At 43.1% G+C, this 20,916-nt stretch overlaps 1 protein-coding gene across 1 annotated transcript in view; it reads right to left on the minus strand.

The window, feature by feature from the left end:
- The window catches only part of Ust (uronyl 2-sulfotransferase), a 249,244-nt gene that overhangs the window by 92,277 nt on the left and 136,051 nt on the right, over window positions 1–20,916 (minus strand). The window contains exon 3 of the mRNA XM_051206019.1: window positions 7,660–7,815. Within this exon, the coding sequence (XP_051061976.1) occupies window positions 7,660–7,815 (156 nt within the window). The remainder of the gene's footprint in view (window positions 1–7,659; window positions 7,816–20,916) is intronic.

Genomic DNA, 20,916 nt, shown 5'->3' on the forward strand with positions numbered 1-20,916 from the left:
ATCCCCTACCTGAGACTGCAGTGACTTTGACTAAGTCCCAGGAGGGCAGAGGACAGGCTTAAGTCCCTGCCAGGTGACTGAAAGGAGTTTATGTCCCAGGAGTGTTTATGGGATGAACACACTCCTTTAGAAATGCTTGCTTGGTATCAAGGAACCCATCAGTAGCTGAAGACATAATTGTCTATCACCAAAGAAATGAATTCAGCCTTCCACAGAATAGACTAGCATGTTCATTGTCCTACACAAGGCTCACTGTTAGCATTCCCCTTACAATATCCAAGATGTAACAATGCTAAGCAAAGCCATTTTTTCCCCCTGAATGTTGGGGCAGGGATGTGTCACAGACCATTCCATGGAGTTCTTTATATACCTGTTATCATTTAATATGCCAAGAGGTAAGAAAGTGGAGTGCAGACAGGGAGCATATATTTCTTTATTTTAAAGATTAATTTAATTTGAATGGTGTGCATGTGTGTGGGTTATGCTTGTGAGTGTAGGTGCCAGAGGGTAGAGGCATCAGATGTCCCGGAGTTGTAGTTCCAGATAGTTTTGAGCCACCTAAAATGGGTACTAGGAACTGAACTTGGGCTATCTACGAGAACAGCATATGCCCCTAATCACTCTGCCATCTCTCTGGCCCCAAAGTCCATAGAGTTCAGAAGTCGCCATGAACCAGCAAATCCCGCAGTCCTGCTCTTCTTCTGTGAGTGACAGTCTACCTATACTTCAGTTAGTTACCTATACACGAACTTTGAAAATGGAAACGAGGGATTGGTTGGCACAAGAATTCTGCAGAATGAAGAGGGCCTAGAGAAAACAAACCTTTTGCCTTTCATAGGATGTGCTGAACAACTGTTAGATGAAAAGCCATTAAATGTACGTATAAAGAATCTAAGTGTGTGGATAACCTGCATGTGACCCTGTCTTTTCTACACACACACACACACACACACACACACACACACACACACACACACAGGGAGGGGAGAGAGAGAATAGAGGAAAGAGAGTAGAAAGTCAAGTAGAAAAAGAATATTTCCTAAAATTTCCAGAGTGAGAAAGACAGAATATAGTAACAAGAACAAGAGTGGATTTTAAATACTTAGAAAAAGGATAAGCACACCATGAAATGCGTCTAAAGGAAGACGTTAAACCTACCTATGTGGACGGACTGAAATGGAACTGAGGTTTAAAAGGAAGAAAGAGGAAAATTCACACATGTGAACTACGCAGAGACGAGTCTAGGAGTCAGTGTCCTATGGTTTGTTTCCCGCTCAAGGCAGGGTGGGGGAGTCATCTGCAGCTCTGAAGACGACTCTGCCTGGGGTCTTCAGGCGATGCTTGTCAGCTCCTTATAGGAAGGGTCTCCAACCCTGCTTTGGTCTGAACTCTTGCACCACACATCAACAACCACATGCCCTGTAATTTTATAAGGCACCTGAAATCAAAGACAGGGATGTGTGCTCATTAGCACATTAAAGCAAAAGCAAACGGCCCAAAGGGAAAACTGCAGGTCCTTGTTCCAACCTTAGAGGTTGGAAAGGATGACAGAAGCTCTCCAGTTACCTGCCTTCTTCTTGGGGCACATCCAGTCTTTCTACCTTTAGCTCCCGCTTACAATGACCATGGAAGCACATCCCTGCAGTGAGGGAGACGTCCACCAGGGGGAGCAATAACATGAGCGTGGTAAAGAGTTCTGGATCTGAACTAGATGTAGAAAATTAACAGATATAATCCCCAAGAGAGAAACTATTTTTTTTTTCCAGGTCATATGGCTTCTATCTCCTTTGTCTTTTATTTCCTCCGTGTTTGCATTAGAGGGCTCTGCTTCTGTCTAAGGTGCCCAAGAGGATGTGGACGGACTGAGTGCATCAGGTTTGATTCCGAGTCAGCTTGGATGTTCATGTGATTGAAAACAAAGGGACAGAGAGGTTTGACACAGTGAATGATTACAGCATGCCACGCCACTCCATACCAAGAGGTCAATGCCTCTTGGCACACGGGCATAGGACAGCCTTCTCTCCCACTCTCTGAATGATTTTCAAGGCTTATGTTATTTTGAACGGCCGTCAGACAGCTGGTGTGAGGTTTATAGTGAAATACTGACCTTTTCTGCTGTGATGGATGGAAGGATGTAGACAAGGCCAGTGCTTCCCAGGTTATGATGGGTAAATTATGTGGGATCTGAAGGATGTTCATAACACACATAAAAAAAACTTCCTGGCCGACTAAGACTGGGAAAGTCTAGGAGAAACACGGTGTTTAAAATACAAGTGAATATATATATATATATATATATATATATATATATATAATATATATATACATATATACATATACATATATATGTTATAATATGCATGTATATTTGTAGGGATAGATAGATAGATAGATATGCTTGCTGCTTAGAGTGAGGACATAAATGGGCAGGCATGACAATCTGCCTATAATCCCAGGCCTCAAGAGGTGAAGACATGGGATTCCCAGACAAGTTGGTGAACTGGGAAACTCTGGGTTTAGTGAGAAATTCCCCCTCAGCAAATGAAGAATGATGGCGGAAGACAGCCAATATTAAGCTCCGCCCCAACTCACAGTCCCCAGCACATACATGGGCACATACATGGGCACATACATGTAAACACACACACACACATACACACACACACATGGTCATCAGCACTTGCACACAAGTGTGCCCGCACACATGTGAACATGCAAACACACTCATAAAGCACACATACACGTATGTTAAGACGTGTCAATCTTTAAAGCGTGAATGATTAATGAGAGTCTCCCCAACTATGAGCCGTGCACTTTCCGGTCTTCATCGACGGAGGGAGCTTGGAGTCACAAGGAACACATTTAGGAGAAACGCTGACACAGGATTCTGATAGGGCTTCCTCAGCCTGGACACTACATCATAGAAAAACTGCCTATGCCACTTAATTTTTTTTGAAAGGGAATTTTTCTGGACCCCTTCCAGCAGAAGGGCACAGAGACTGTAGGCTTCCAGAAGCTCTGCTGGAGATCAACCATTGCATTATGGGAACGGACTTTGGATTTGGGAGAGCCCAGGTCCAGCGCAGCCGTCAGACCCAATCAGTTCAGTATAATTATTTTTGGAAGGTGACTAATCATCTCAGTTTCTCACCCAGAAAATGAACAGGGAATGACACTTACTCACTGGTATATTTTTGGTCCCAAATGGTTAAATGACATAATCAGGGGAAACAATTTATGCGTAGGTATTGCTTCCCATTTGTTTTATACAACCTCTAGGCTCGCCAGTAGAAAAAAATGAATACTGACGTTATTAGCTTTTGCTAATCCTTGAGGCTCAGAGGCTGATTTTTGCCTTTCTCCAACTAGAATAACTGTGGATTCCACTACCTTTGAGAGGCCTGTGGCACTCCGACCTTCACTGTCCCGAGAGCCAACAGGCTCTGAGGGTTCTTGGCCATCACTCACACTACACAGAAGTTCCACTCTCCAAGAGATCGGCTAAACCAAGCCCCTAACTGAAATCTCTGTCAAGGTTACAGATGAAACAATATCTTCATGAGTTTGTGCTACATGCAGTGCAGAAGTCCAATAGGGCTAGCATCGGTTGCAAGCTCTTCTGCGGAGGAGAAATTATTCAAAGCACAGATTTCAAAGGTGTGTCTGTCTCTTTGAGAGCAGATGTAGTGGAGTTTTTATAGGCATTCTAACATTTGGTGTCTTCATGCTCCTTTCTTGCTTAATAATCCCTTAGGCTAGAAAGTTTTAACCCTACCCTGTGAATGTGCAGGTGTATGCTTACACATGTATGTGCACGTGTGCATGTAAGGACAGCTACCATTTAGGGGGAAATGTATGTGCTCATTTAACCCTGGCCCAGGGAAATGCCTTGTGGGTGAAGGAAACGGTACAGAGAATGGCAGTCCTATAAATGGATATAGTTTTGAAGTTCATTTGTAAGTCAGTGGTTTGGATCACGGAACACGTTTTCTCATGGAAAAAAAATGTGAAAAGAGTCTTGGCCCAGAACACATGAAACTGTTTAACCCCTACAGTACCTGAAGCAAAACAATTACTTTTATTATTTAGAGAAAACAATGTTTCCATGGGAACAATTTCTAGAGATCCCCTGACTATAAAATTTTAACTAGTCTCCTAAATCACACTGCCCTTTTCCCTTTAATAAATTACCAAGAAGAGAAGCTATTAATACCACAAATTATTTCCTGGATGTTAAGCTACAATAATATTCCTTTTTTCTGCTGCCATATGTACTTTGAAATGTTAGGGAAAGGGATCCGCTTGGAGCACCGTGGAGATGGAGGGATGATGGCTTTTGTCATTGTACATCTTTGCCAGGCTCTTGCGTGCAGGAGCCAGGTAAGCTGGCTCCAGGGGAGCAACGGGCACCATCCTCATCTTTAATTTTACATCAGGCTGTGTATCCGTCTTCCCTTCCAAGTCTTTACCTTGGCTTTTTTAAAAAACACTTATAATTTAATAGGAATCTGCAATAAGCGATGAAATACAGTCTAGGACACACTGGCCACAGGAATCAGAACCATAATACATGGAATAGTCTAGAAGCTGTATTAATATATCGCAGAACCACAGTGCTGGAAAGAACATAATGATTGTCTTGCCTATCCCCTGGCTTCCTGACAAGCCAACCATTCCAGACAGATGAGAGCTTTCCCTTCAGAGGGGAAGGGTGACACCGTTGTTCTTAATCTCTACCAGACCTAACCACCTATTCGCTGTCAGTGTATTTTTTGCTAACATTTTATTTAAATTATTTCATTCACAGTTACAGCTCTAGATTCATTCCTGATACTTAAAGCAGGGAACAAAGTAGGCTTATCTAGTCAAAACTTTCGCAGTGCATTCCACATTGGAGTTTCCTGTTCTCTCCGCTGGGGTGTCCTGAACATTCTGGTGTCTGATCCTTCAATCTCCTCTGTGTTGTTTTGGCTGTCGCACGCCTCCACCAGTGAACACCTGGGTTTAGTCTAACAAGACATCCGGGAATTCTGCATGGCGCGCACATATAGGAACACTTAAGTATAATCTGATAAGCAGCCCTAAGGCTTGGATACAGAGGAAGGTAAAATTTAATAACCATAATAAAATTATAAGAACACAGACTATTTATTTATAGCCATTTTCTTCTGGATGGTAAAAAGATCTTAATCGGTCAAAGTAAGGGAATCAAAGGAATCCTGACACTATTAAACAATTTATGCATAAAACATGGTGTGCCTCCCTCTCTCTCTCCCTCTCTGCCTCTCTCCCTCTCTCTCCCTCTCTCTCTCTCTCTCTCTCTCTCTCTCTCTCTCTCTCTCTCTCTCTACTTGTCCTTGCTTTCTCTAGACAGGGTATTACCACGTAACCCTTGCTGGCCTGCAGCTCACTACATAGATCAGGTTGGCCTTCAGTTCATAGAGGGGCTGACCCCTGCCTCCCTAATGCTGGGACTTGAGATACGCGCTTCCAAACCCAGCTTCATAGCTTTAAATGCTGCACACACTTTTCTTTCCATTCTTTGTGTTATGTATGTATGCATGGGTATTCGTATTATGTGTCCATGTGTATGAGCATGCTTATGGACTTCAGCTTCGGTCTTTCTCAGTCCATTACCACCTTATTATTATTTTTTTTTTTAAAAAAATGTGTGTATGTGTATGCACATTTGTGTGTGTGAACACAGGGATGTGTGTGTGTGTGTGTGTGTGTGTGTGTGTGTGTGTGTCTTGAGAGCCATGGCACACATGGAGGTCAGAGGACAACCTCAAGAATCTTCACCTTATACCGTATGCTGCATAGGCTCTCTGCTAGGCTCCTCCCTCCCTTCCTGCCTCCCTCCCTCCCTGCCTCCCTCCCTTTCTTTTTTCAGCAGCATATGCCAAGCTAGCTTGCCCTGGAGTTGTGGAGAATTCTGTCTCTGCTCCCCGTTTTGTCACAGCAGTGTTACAAAGTATCTGTAAGGCTTGCACATCTTTCCAGAGGTTCGAGGGTTCAAACTCAGGTCCTTACACAGAAGCAAGCGCTCTTGCCTGTGGAGCCATCTCCCCACCCCCCCGCCTTATTTCTTGAGACCTCAGTAAACCCAGAGCTCTCTAGGTTGACAGCTCTGGATGCCCAGTGAGATCCCGGGCTCCACCTGTCTCAGCATACACAGTGAAGGGGACACAGACCTTTTGTGTGTACTCATCCTTTTGGGTTTGTGCTGGGGAATCTGAACTCAGGTCCTCATATTTCTGAGCACTGGCCCAGCCTAAACATTTTCTTTTTCTACAGAGAATTTACAATAGGCCCTTAAAATAATCCCTTTGATTTATTTTAAATCAGGAATGACACCCCTCTGTTTACAAGGTTCCCTGTGCCTCCAAGGGGAAGATGATGTCTGAAGAATGGATGCATGCTGAGATTTCACTATTATGATCTCCACTTGGCAATAAGCACCACTAGTGGGTACCCTATGCTTCCAGAGTGATGGAAGCTTTTTTTTTTTTTTCTTTGATGCCAGGTTGTGGCTTGAATGTGTAATGTCTCGCCTAGTCACATGTGTTTGGACACTTGGGTCCCCAGCTGGTGGAGTTGTCTGGGAAGGCTGTGGATCCTTTAGGAGGCAGAGTGTTCCCACACTGGGAGTGGGTTATCAAGTTTCATAGCCTGGTCCCACTTCCTGTGTCTGGCAGCCTCATGCCCCTGACATCATAACTTCTCTGCAATGATGTCACTATCCTCTCTGGAAATAGAAACCAAAGTAAGCGTAAGCTAATGACACACCCTTCTTCCTTTGATTTATTATGTGTACAACCTGTCGGCCAGAAGAGGGTGCCAGATCTCATTATATATGACTGGTGAGTGGGAGCCACCATATGGGTGCTGGGAATTGAACTCAGGACCTCTGGAAGAGCAGTCAGCATTCTTAACCACTGAGCCATATCTCCAGCCACCCCTTTCTCCCTTTTAAGTTGCTTTGGTTGGGATATTTTATCACAAAAGAAACTGATAACCAAGTTGACAATGAACTCTTATCTTGTGAAAAGACCACTGAGAATATAGCGCCCAGGCCTCCCACAGCAGCGGCATCATGGATACGGTTGTCACTAACTGTCCAAGGGGTTTACAAAGAAGAGCAAGCCTATGCAGCTTCCCAGCAGACAGCAGTACCATCATCCTGCTATAGGCATGGCCAGCTGTGTGGAGCTGTTTTGCAAAGTAGGGGATTCTTTTGCTTCCACTGAATATGACAAATGTGACACTTCCTGCACAGAGAACAGCTCTTTATTATGAAGACTTAGGCGACAGATGAGGAAATGCAAAGGAAGAAATGCTAAAAGAAAAATTTCTCCTTTAACTCCGAAGGTGTTAGCATCATGTATTTAATTCAGTGGTTTAAAGATTTTGCGAGTACCTGCTATCTATCTTAGCAAAATAGACCATGGATAACATACACAGTCCATCATGCCCGCCAGAAGTATCCACTTATGAAGGCTTCCTGGGCTTCTGATTTCCTGCACAAATCCTACCTTAAATTTCTTTCTACACCCTGACCAAAAAAATACAGGATGCAATTAAACCTTTGCCATGAAGAAGGATGTGCCATAACGTGCCCGCTAATTACGTGATTTAGCCATGGAGAAGTCAACTTACTTGCTCATTTTTAGTAAGCCTGGTTTTGTTGTGAATGTCTGACGTGACCAAATTGAACCCGTGTTTCTCTGACAGGATTCTCAGCAGCAAGACCACGGTGCGACTGCCACACTTGCCAACCCTGTTGTACACCACCTGGCTGGGGAAAGGAAGGACCTGGAAGGAGAAGAGAGATGCGGGTGAAAATGCAAGTCTTCCCGCAGGTGACAACACAAACGTTGGGCGTGTACTTGAAAAGGGTCTCTGTCAAGCACACGGAAGAGAAGAAGCGAGGGGCTGCTCCCCAGCCCCTCCTAATACGTTCAGAGAGCGGATCTACCCACACTCATTCAGACTTGATACTAAACACGTTTCACGAAGTCTTTAAAGACTGATCATGAACTGACCGCCAAAGCACAACTCGGGGTAAGTGCTTTAATAGAAGCGCTGTTTTGCCAGGCATGCTTTTATCAGATCAACTTAATCAAGGAAAACATAGAAACATTAGAGACTGGTGTCTGGGCGGTGGTGGCGCACACCTTGAATCCCAGCACTCAGGAGGCAGAGGCAGGAGGATCTCAGTGTGTTCCAAGCCAGCCTGGTCTAACAGGGTAGCTGGATTTATAGAGTGGTACCCTGCCTCAGGCAACTACAAGCAAAAATGATATAGGACTCATACATCATAAAATCGAACTCTTTTTTTTTTTTTGCCTTTTTTAAATTAATTTATTTTTTGCATTCCAATCCCAGTTCCCCCTCCTCCCACACGCCCCACCTTCCATCTGCTCCTCGGAGATGGAAAGGCCTCCCCTAGGAAATCTACTAAGTCTGTCCCATCATGGGGAGGTGCCAGGACCAAGGCACCTCCCCATGACACACACCCCTCTGGCTAGGCAGAACAAGCTATCTCTCCTTATAGAACGGGCTCCACTAAGTCAGTTTGTGCATTACAGTTAGACCTTGGACCCAATGCCATGGGCTCATATATTGTCCCAGTCACACCATTGTCACCTATATTAAGGGAGTCTAGTTCAGTCTTATGCTGGTTCCCCGTCAGACCGGAGTCGTGATCTCTCACTAGCTCAGGTCAGCTGAGCTGATTCTGGGGGTTTCCCCAGTGTGGTCTTGCCTCCTTTGTTCATATTTAAAATCAAACGTATAAACAGAACAATTTAAGGACTTTCTTTTTAGTAGATCCCCATTATAAAAGCCTCACTACCATAAGCCCCAGGAAACTGTCATGACTAACAGGAGAACCTCATACCTGTTAGCAATCATTTCAATTTTCCCACCCTATCCCAAGCCCCTGGAACCATTTACATACTTCCCGTCTCATGGCATTACCTAAAGGGTTCTAGAAAAATCATGTAAACGAGACAAAACCCGTGTCTTTTACGTCTGACTTTTCCTTAGCAGAGCACATTCCAGTATCAGCAGGGCCGTGGAGTGACTCGATACTGCACCCTCTTACACGGCTGGGCACCCCTGCATTGCAAGGACAAGCTGGATTCTTCTTACACGTCAACTGGCAGACGCATGGATCATGCTCCATAGTAACACTGCTGTGGGGATGTGCGTACCTGAGTGTGTGGACATGTGTTTCAAATTCTCTTAGATACACACATGCATACACATGGAGCTGCTGGACCCACAACAGCTTAATGTCTAGTGTTCTGTGCAGCTGCCAAACTGTTTTCAATACAGCTGCACTGCTTTTATCTCCATCAGCAACACACGAGCGGTCCAGTTTCCCCGCATCCTTGCCAACCTTTGCAACTGCCTGTTTCTGTGTGTTCATTTTTTTATTATAAACATCCCAGTGGGTGTGAAGTGCTATCTCATTGTGGTTTTAAGTTATATCTCCCCAGTGGCCAATAAGGGTGAGTGTGTGTGTGTGTGTGTGTTGGCCACTTTCTATTTCTTTTGTAGAAATGTATATTTAACGTTTTTTACATTGTCAAGTTGATCTGCCTTCTTATTGATTCATTTATAGAGTGCTGCGCTCATATCTTCTCTTTATTTAATAGAGAAATTAATTGCAATTTTTTTCTCTCATTCTCTGGGTTGTCTTTTCACTCAGGTTCCTGAGAAGTCTAAAAGTTTTAAGTTTTGCTTGGATCCCATTTTATTTTGGCTCCTTGTGCTCTGAGACCTGTGTTAGACAACCCCATCAGATACAGAGCTGTTTTCTTCTCAGGGTTTTACACATCACCCCTAACAATTTAGATCTTCAGTCCATTCTTTATGTCACGTTGGTCCAGGCCTAGTCATGTCCACTTGCAGGCAGCTATCAAGTTGTCCCAGCAATATTTAGTGACTGGCTTTCTCTTTCTTTGTCAAGCTTACCAACAATCTACTGGGCTATCAATCTGTGCTCATCCTGAGTGTGACCTAACAGTTGTCATTAGGTCAACTTTGACAAGTTTGAAATCAGGAAATGTCGGTTCCTTCAGCTTTGTTCCTTGATTGTTCAAGAACAGATTTTGGTCATTGTGGCTCCCTTAAACCCCCAAAGGGAATATCCAAAGTAATTTTATAATCGCCTTTCTGCAAAAGAAGCAAACAAAACAAAACAAATAAACAAACAAACAAACAAAAAACCAAAAAAAAAAACCCCAAAAAAACAAAAAGAAAAAAAGCCAAACCAAAAAACAAACAAACAAAAAAAAATCAAAACACCCCAGGTAACTCAATTTTAATAGCAATTCCATTTAATGCACAGAACAGTTGGGGGATGATTGCTCTCCTAATGATATTGTCTTCCATGCATGAACATGTGTTGCTTTTCTACTGATTCATTCTTTAATTTGTTTCACTGATATCTCATAATGTTCAGTGGAAAACCTTTATAGTCTCAACTTATTCTTTTTGATGTTTCATGGGTGGAATTATTTTCTTAATTTTATTTTCGGATGGTCCATTACCAGGAACACAGTTAATTTCTGCATATTGATCTCAAGTCCTGTGTCATCTTGCTAACTCATTAATGGTTCTAGTGATTTCTTCCATCCTTACTTGGGAAATTCTACATATAAGATGATGCTGTCTGCAGAGATATTTTTAATTTCATCTTTTCGAACAAGGCTTTCTCTGATGTCTCTCTCCTCATGACCCAGTGATGATGACCTTGTTTGACTACAGAAGCATTATAAAAAGCATCTGTGATTAAATATTTATACCCCGGTAGAGTCTTTATTTTCATCTTGAATGACCAGTATTGTGTACTAATCGATGAACCAAAATCAAAAGTTTCATTCAGCATCCTACCATAACAGAAGACTGTAAGAAAAGCCCAAAGGAAAAGAACACATCACAGCACAAAAGTCATAGACGAACACACTCAAAAGTCACCTCTGTACCTACAGGGTAAGTTACTGTCTTGAAATTGCTTACAGTTATGAATGTACAAACAACCATACTATCTCCATCATTCACTTAGGGACCAGTCACATGCTATTGTGAAGCAATTCTATTCTTTTTCCTATTTTTCTCTTATACTCACATCATTAGGGCCAGTCTTCTGGCCTTCTATGATACGTCTTCACACTGCCTGGAATGTGCCTTGTATATAGAAAGAGCCTGAGCAGATGCTGACCATGTCTTGGACACTCTAATGAAATTAATGCTAACGGAGTGCTTCTGCTAAAATTTGAAATCAAGAAACTCTTCAAATACCAATGAACTTGCTAAGAAAATACTAACAAAAGTTACCAGGGTAAAAAGATAGTCACACTAATAAGTCTTTGCTCAGAACACTATTGGTGAGTTCCCTTCCCCAAAGTCTGTTCTCCGGTAATGATGGCAACCCAGATATTTAGACAGAGATCAGTCACATTTGCAGGTATGAGTATGAGCCAAGGAGTTTGTTTAGTTGTCAAGTTTAGTAAGAAAATGTCAATATAGAGTTGGTTACTTGGTCTTCCAGGAGGCGTTGACTGCGGCCCTGACAGCTGCCCACAGAAACAATATCTCTGTAGAGGTCAATTGCTCGAGGCTGGTGAGATAGCTCAATAGACCAAGACAGTTGCTTCTAACCCTGACAACTTGAATGTGAGCCCAGTGACTCACATGGTGGAAGGAAAGAAGGAACAGCTCCCGAAAACACAGATGACATGGGCACCTTCTTCCACACACATAGTAAATAACTGCAAAAGGTAAAAAGGAAAGAAATTTCTTGAAACCTGGCTTTTCCCCCATAGACCTATTGTAACACAATAGCAATCACTGAAGAGAATTGTTACATCTGCATCTGTAACATAGAAGCCAGGAGTTCAGATGGAAGTAAGTGTCCTATGCCAGGACTAAGGAGGGCTAAAGGTAGAAGTGGGGAATTTGCTAGAGACCTTAGGTGAAAGTATTCTTTCTCCTGAATTGCTTGGAGACCTCACATGGAACCACACTGACTGCCCTGCGGCTTCCTTTTGCTAATAGTTACTTTTAGATTAGTGATGAATTCGTCTTTAAAACTGTTAACGCAACTCTTCCATTAGTGTTGTGGGAGGTCTCAAATAATAGTCATTGTGGTTGTTTGAAAGAAAATGGCCCCCCCAAAGGGAGTGACACTATTAGGAGGTGTGGCTTTGTTGGAGTAGGTGTGGTCTTACTGGAGGAAGTGTGCCACTGTGGAGGCAGGCTTTGAGGTCTCATATATGCTCAAGCTATACTCAGTGAATCAGTTCACTTCCTGTTGCCTGTACAAGAAGTAGAACTCTCAGCTCCTCCTCCAGCACCATGTCTGCCTGCAGACCACCATGTCCCATCATGATGATAATGGACTGAACCTCAGAACTGTAAGCCAACCAATTAAATGTTTTCTTTGATAAGAGTTGCTGTGGTCTTGGTAACCCTTTACTGGATTAAGAACCCTAACTAAGACAGTCATAAATATTTTTGATTGTAAGAGGTGATTACATAATATCAAAAACTCCCTACACCATGACTGCATCTATATCTACAATAATAATTGAAAAGGTGTCTTGGGACACTGTCCTTCATGCATGACTTGATCACTGTCTTCTGGAATTATCTCTGAACAAGATTGGGCCTATTAACTTTTCGTCATAGAGAAGGGACTCATGTGGCTTCACAACCACCCCTTGCCATCACAGTTCAAGATTATTAGGAAAGAGGTCTCACAAGTCACTAACCCTTCCCAAAATTATATGCAGTTATGGCCTAGTAGGAAAAAGTTCTCAGGAGGTCCTGTCTCTTCCTGTAGGGGTTTTAGGCAGTTAAAACTCCTGGGGGATTTTTTTGTTCCTAAGTGGCGTAGTTGCCTATGAGATGCCTAAGATCCTGTAATTAACCTGGATTGAACTCATTGATTCACAAGGCTAGACTTGAGTGAAATCCTTTCTGAGGTCTGTCACTGGTGTCCCATTGGCGAAGAACATATATTTGTCCCCTCCCCCAGGAAAAGTTCTCAAAACAAAGGGAAAATACAACAACCCTGTGACTATTTCCATCTAACTCTGGTATGGAGCCATATAACGAGAATTGGGGAATGTGTCATCCCATAGGCTTCTCAAATCACATCGTGACCTTCAAAGACACACTACCATACACCATCACACACAAACCTCCCTCCAGTTCAAATCAGCCTAGGAGAATCCCTGAAGATGGGCCAATGAGGCAGGCTAAATCAACATGTTGGTTTTGGATTCTGTTAAAGTGAATAGTAAGAAACTGATTCATAACTGCTCTAGGGGAAAAAAAAATGCAGACTTGCTTCCGAAACTCTGCTTTTAAAATCAGGCTCACCGTGATTTGAAGGGTGTTGTTTAGAATGATGGAGAGGGGCTAGACTATAGAAGACTGATCCTGTCTTGGCCCCTGTGCTGTGTTAAACAATTTTAATTCACTTTTAAAGAATTTCATACCGGAGCACTGGTTTTAAATCACTCCTCCCCTCCCTTCCCCCTCTCCAGTCCTGCTCATATTTCTTCCATTCCCTCTCAGATTCATTACTTCTTCTTTATTATTGTTACATATGTACATGTGCATGTTTACACACACACACATACATGAATTCACTGAGTACATTTGATGTTGTTCCTGTGTACATGTGCTTTGGGCTGACCACTTGAGATGGGATGATCTACCAGGAAGCTCGTCCCTTGGGGGAAAATGATACTCCCTCCCTCAACAGTCCATGATCGCCTGTAGCTAATCTTTCGAATCCTCATTATCAATGGCAAATCAAATAGCCTCGTCGTCTTTTAATCTGGCTGTGCATTTCTCTAAGGGCTTATGTAGTCAGAGAGCTGAAGTAACAATATTAACCTCTACGGCCCTCCCCATGCGCTGCCCTCTTCTGCACAGGCAGCATAGTCCCTAGAACAATGGGGTTCCAGATTTAGGAGCAACTTAGAATAACGCGTGCATGCCAACCCCAGGTCCAGCACTGTCACCCACTACCGTCTAATCTGCTTCGGGCATCTAGAACTCTCCATTCTCCTTGTCATTTCAGTCTCTCAGAAGTTCCCGTGTGAGAGTCGGATTATGCTTAGGTGAATGAAAGGAAGTCCGCAGAGATCAGTTGCCATTCCCAAGGTCACAGAGTTCAAGAGTCACATAAAGGACAGGAACCTGGCTCTCCACTCTCCAGGACCTCTTTCCTATACCATCACATCAAACGGCAAAGGAAGCTTTTTCTGTGGCAGAAATACCATTTCCTTTCTTGGGTCTTGCATGGGGCAAACCTCATTAGAGCACGCTATTGTTTCAACCGTCGCCCAGCACAGTTACTGACGACAACATTACTCAGGTGTTACCTGGTTACCTAAGTGGAACTGATGGAAGTTGATTGGCATTTCCCTCCATCCTCGGGGACTCATTCTAAGGAAGGAATGCAACCTCAGTGTCAACACTACTAATGAGAGGAGGTGGCAGGATGAACTGGAGTCCCCTATTATAACCTTCATACCCCTTGTCAGTGACATGAATGGCTGCCAAGGGGTATGAAAGTCTTCCACTAAAAGGAGGGGGGGGAACAGATACTTATAAGGGAATGTGTATAAAATCCTTAATGTGCTTGAAGAGACAAGCAACTCTCTTTGAATGACACACTTAATGACTGTGAAGATATACTAACCCAAGAACCCCATTTTCACCAATTGCCTGGTAGGGAATCTGCACCCCTGACTTAAAGGGTCCTGTTAAGCTCCGTGCACATGTTCTGAATTCACACTCTTGCTTTGGGTGCCCCCACGGAGAAGTCTCCACCAAAAGTCTCCATTGTTGCCGCTTCAAATAACTCTTCCAAGTCTGACTAGTATGGGCATATGAATGTTATGTCTGTGGTTTCTATTTTATGGCCAATTTGTAAAAGCGAAGGAGCCTCCAAAATATTTCTCTCTATGAATTATGTATTTTTATGTTTCTGCCTTGTAAGTTCTGCAAATGCCACAGCCCCCTAGAGCCTGACAGGCCCGTGAGGAGCATGCCAAATAAACAGAAGGCCTTCCAACTCCTGAACGCAATAGTAAGTACCAGCAGCTGACAGCCACAAGTTCAATGGCTTATCCCCTGCTGGAGGGGACGGGAGGAAAGAGCTTTGCAGAAGATGAAGTCTTAGTCTGAGTCAAGACTTCAATTTGTCTTTAACTACAGGACTCTTCTAGGGGTTTGTATTATTGAAGAATCAGCACCAATGCTATGCTTAAGTCCCTGAAGAATAGCATTTAATATATGTGGCTTTGAAATGGCTGCACATTCTCATTCTTTGTAGAACTTTAAAAAATGTTGATATTTATCCCCTGTACTTGAATTCACTGGATGAGACAGTTTATGGCCATGGTTCTCAACCTTTCACAGGGTCACCTAAAACCACCAGGAAACACAGATATTTACATTATGATTCATAACAGTAGCAAAACTACAGTTTTAAAGTAGCAATGAAAATAAATTTCATGGTTGGGGGGGTCACTGTATTAAAGGGCCACAGCAACAGGAAAGCTGAAAACCTCTCGTAAGGACTGGGAATTCGAAATGGCTCCCAGGAGCCTTTGCTACCAGGAAGTGCTGCTGCATAGATTCCCAAACTTCCTGTGTCAAGTGATTTAAAGGGCTCCCTATGGCCTAAAAGATGAAAGTATGTAAAACAGTTGCCTGCATTGATCCCAGCCAGGCCTGGAGAGCCATGTCTCACTTATGTGCTGATGGTCTGTCTTAGTTAGAGTTTCTATTGCTGTGACAAAATACCATGACCAAAAAGCAAGTTTTGGAGGAAAGGGTTTATTTGGCTTCCACATCATTGGAGGAAGTCTGGGCAGAAACTCAAGCAGGGCTGGAACCTTGGGCAGAGCTGATGTAGAGGCCATGGAGGGGGGCTGCTTACTGGCTTGCTTCCCCTGGCTTGCTCAGCCTGCTTTCTTATAGAAACCCACTGATATAGGACCCACTGATAACTAACTGAGATAATGCTCTACAGCTGGATCTCATGGAGGCATTTCCTCAGCTGAGGCTCCTTCCTTTCTGATGACTCTAGCTTGTGTCAAGTTGACATGCAAAATCAGCCAGTACATGGCCTCTCCTTGAGTTGGCAGCTGTGATTCACCTAAGCACGTGTTACATATGTTATATACTCCTTGATGAACGTCTACTCACCCAGGTGGGCTAGAAAGCAGGTGTGCTGGTTAACTGAATGCGTAGTTAATTGAAATTCCCATCAAACACTGTCATAGTGTTAGCCCTTGAGAGCCAACGTTACACTGAGTAGGAACAGGCTTTCCTCAATGAATAAAATTGTAGTTGGTGACGTTCCAGAATTTCCACTTCATAGTTAAACATACCAAAGCAAGAACAGACAAAGCCAGGGCTTGTCGAGTTTGGATTTATTCCTGTGATGCACAGCCCACAGGATTTTGAGAGCAGTTCAAACTCACTAAGCTAATCCTCATTTTAAAGGTTCCCATAATACCATGGTGCTAGCGACTCCACACCTTCAAGGCCAGGTTTCCTTTATCTGTAAAAGGGAAGGGTTGAATTACCGTCCAGTAAATTGTCTTCTGAAGCTGATAAGTTATTGTGTTAAATTTGTTATTTTTTACTAACCCATGGACTAGACATGCTTTGAAATGGAGACCTCCATGAGGACTGGCTCCCATGATTGGGAGAAGAACAGCTGGCATATGCATCTGTGAAGGCTACAGATCACAGTGGCCAGCTCAGTGAGAAGTAACCAATCGTGCAATAGTGGCACCTTTATCTTTGGGGCAACCAACAATTGGACACAAAGCCTCATCAATGGGAAATCCATGCATGGCACTGTAAACTTAGCTACCTACCTATGCCTGGAGACATTGTAACACAAGAGGAGAACCTATCATTGCCACTTCCCTAAACCAATATAATTTCTAGGTGTGCTCTGAATACTTATGCTTACAGCCATGGACAAGTGAAGCTTGTTCTCACCCTTCATAAAAGAAGCCTTTTTATACAGCAGATAGAAACTACTACAAAGACCTATAACTAGTCAAAATTCAGAAAATACACGTCGGTGGAGTGCCTAACCCGGCTTGGTAGAGTCGCCATTCAACTCACATACCTAAGGCTTGGGGAGTATCACAGAAGGGTGTGTGGAAAGATGGTAAAAATCAGGACCAGAATGCCTGCTACAAAAAGATATCCTCTGGACGTGCTGGAAGCTGCACTCATGATATTTCAACAGTATGGTTGCTTGAACTGCACCTGCATCAGACCAATACCAGTTGCCATGCCAGCCTGAGTAGGGGGAAATTTCACAAGGATTCATCCCAGATGAAGAGCTACAGGTGGCGACTAAGAGAGGAAGACCAGATTTCCTCCAGGGACTCATCAGAAGACTGTCTAATCTAGTAGTCTTACCAGATACATGCACATATAGGCGATGCTAAACTATGTGTGTGTGTGTGTGTGTGTGTGTGTGTGTGTGTGTGTGTGTAGCAATGGTAAACATGTGTGTCTATGCATGTATGTACGTGTGGTGTGTATGAGTATGTAGCAATGATAATTATGTGTGTATGTAGCAATGATAATTTTGTGAGTATGTGTTGTGTGTGTGTGTCTAGAAATGATACTCTGTGTGTGTATGTGTCCATGATAATCAAAGAAGAGGCCCTGAATTTGGAATGGAGTGAAAAGAACAGAAGAGGAGATGCAGGAGGAGGGAGGGACATGGATGATAAAGATACAGTGCTCGAATGCAAAGTTCTCAAACAGATTCTAATCACGTCTAGATTTTGCCATGATTGCCTATGAAATATATTCAAACTAGAAATGTGTATTCAAACAGAAAAAAAACCCTAAGTTTTAGTAATTTATGCTGATAATGTGTTCCAGTTTCACTGGTGTGCACACTACTATTTTGAAAGGGTAGGCATTTTTCTAGCTGTCTGATTCTTGTTTGATCTTGTCATGTAATACATCTACCTATATCTTACCTAATGATTTCAGTTTTTCTCCCTGCCCTATCTCTACAGCCTTCCTGAACTCAGGACTGAGACACACTGGCCTCTGACCATCAGTGCCCCTCGCATGTCCTCCCCACCACCAATATTACTCCTACCCTCTGGATGCCTTTCCTCCCTTCTTAAAGAGGAAGCACAGAGGCCTCATTTAAGAATCCCATTTCCTCTGGGTACACGACCCTTGGACACAAAGCTCCTCCTAACCACAAGTCTGAAATGACATCTTTGTGCTCTTCCAATTATTCATCCAGAGCCTATCTTCTCCCAAACACTGTGCCAAATCTCAACCTTATGCTTCTCCCCCACTCCCGCTTCCAATTACTGCAGTTCTGTGTCTAATGCGATCTATAGAAAGATAAAAATAGCTAATAAGTCCATCTGGGTCTCTCTGTAATGCACAGTGTAGATAATTAATAACGCACCTGCCTATTAATAAGCAGTTGTGATGAAAATGTCAAGGGTCTTTATCCTTATAAAGTAGTTCTTTTGATTGTTTTCTAAAACTAGGGGGAAGCCCACGAAGTTTTGTCTAATTTGCAATAACAAATAAGGAAAAGTCTAGCAAAGCAGTAAGTTCCCTGGATGAGCGAAGGCCATGGAATGTCTGTTTTCTCTGTGGTGTTGTTACTCTGAGTGGTTCAGTGAATTTGAAAGGGTGAGTTGGAGCAAGTTCTCTAGTTCAAAGTTTCTCTGGGTGTTCATGGCAGTAGTGAACCCCAGGATCCAGTTCCCTCCCTGTTTACATCCATGTTGTGAAGCCAGGGCTAGAGAGTGTTGACGAACATCCGGGGATTTGTCTGTGTGAATCTTGCACTTCTAAATATTCACTGCATTCCTATCTACCTAGTGTCTTCATTTTCACGTCACCACAATCACCAAATACAGGAGCCATTTTCACGAGCAGCAGGGGCGAATTTTTTTGGATGTGATGATAAAGCCCAGACGACCGGAGCTTTGCCATTGTTCAGCCCCGTGAAGGATTCCTTTCTCAGATGACATTAAATGAGTGTTGGCAATGCTACGAACAAGAAGATGGATACCCGCAAAGTTCAAATTAATGAACATGCAGAAAACTTGCATATTTAACGAGGAACATTCATTATGAATCATGACTCACCTTCTGCTTCTTTCCTTGGCCAGCACACAAATCACAGACAAAAAGAAGCCCATGAAAATGCTTTCTAACTACCAAAGACGTCACAATTACGAAAATTCAGACAGCTCAGTCAAGAGAAACTGTATCTGTGGAGTACTAAGGACAATAAAGGCCACACACTACATCTACCAGGCATGAGGAGCAGGAAAATGTGCAAAATGGGCGAGGCCAAGCCTTCTGGGAGGAACGTTCCCAAATGCTTCTGGGGACTTGGGCTATTTTTTTGCATGTTTCTGGGGTGGTGGTGGGGTCACCCTGATAAGCCTATGCTTGGCAGCCTCTCTCCATTTTCAGCCCCTTCAAGCCCTTTGTGCTTTTTACTAGCAACACTACATAGTGAAGCCCAAACGAGTTGGGTATCTGCATGTGTGTTGAATGCATTCATGGTCTCCAAGTCATGTGAGCAACACTACCAAGGTGACTCTAGATTCTAGCCACTTCTGACACTTTCTTGTATGTTGTTGCATCGTGAGAACAATTGTAGGATTGAATGCGCAACATACAAGAAAGTGTCAGAAGTGGCTAGAATCTAGAGTCACCTTGGTAGTGTTGCTCACATGACTTGGAGACCATGAGTGCATCCAAAATCGTACAATTGTTCTCACGAAGCAAAACCCTGGGAACGAGAACCACACATTTCCCAGTGATGGTGCGGGAAGCCTTCCGCTCCTCATTTGGAGTTGTTCCAGTTTTGGTATTAATCCATTGGCTTCTTTGCATTGACTTTTGGAAATGCATCTGATCAGATGAACTTTCTAGACTCACACACATGGCCTGGCTCTGTTGAGATCTTTAGCACATCCCTTAATCATATGAATCTCCAAATTAAACTTACCTAATGAGATGCCTTCATGTATAAGGACCCTTATGATTAAAGTCTACTCTTAAAGCTTTGTTTCTTTACTACAGTCTCACTTCTAACTACAGGTTTATCCTCCAAGCCCAGTCTAAATGCTCATTTACTACAATGAAATGAAAAGTATTGGTTATTGATGGATCCCATGATTTATATCAGGCATTGTTGTTAAAGGACAACCACTTAATTCAGAATTGTCCCCTTTAGGAGCTGGAGGAGAAACAGTCAATCATCCTTAATACAAACTTCACAAGAGAACACTGCCCTCATTGTTAAGAGCACAAAGCTGGGGGAACAGCCACACTTGGCTATCACTACTCTCTTTCATCAGAGCACTTGGTAAAGACAGTAAAACTCAGAGCTAACCTCCATCACTTGTCGGGAACCCCACCATCATCTTTCATGAAAATGGCTCAATCACATTCTGGCTTCTTGAGTGTGAATTTGCAGCAAGAAACTTATTCTTGGACTCAACTTGTCATTCCTTAAATTCCTTAGCTAACCTTAAAGTTTTTATAATATAACCCACATTTTAAAATAGTAAGGCAGATTGGAAGTGGAATGGCTTCTAACCAATCATACCTCCTCCAGTTCCAAGCAACACTACCTCCTTCTCCATGGACCCTTGAGTTTAGCCACATGGCTTCCTCTGGCTGATGAGGTATTAGTAAGTGCCCCCACAAACAGAGATTTAAAAAGGAGCCTGCATGCTGGGGCTTGACTTCTCATGCCTCTGCAGCCCACTACTATGTAAAGCTGGGCCAGCCTCCAAAAGAGACAACATGAAATATCAAGTATTCTGCCATCAAACTCAATAC

This window comes from Phodopus roborovskii, unplaced genomic scaffold, assembly GCF_943737965.1.
Source record: "Phodopus roborovskii unplaced genomic scaffold, PHOROB, whole genome shotgun sequence".
NCBI lineage: Eukaryota > Metazoa > Chordata > Mammalia > Rodentia > Cricetidae > Phodopus > Phodopus roborovskii.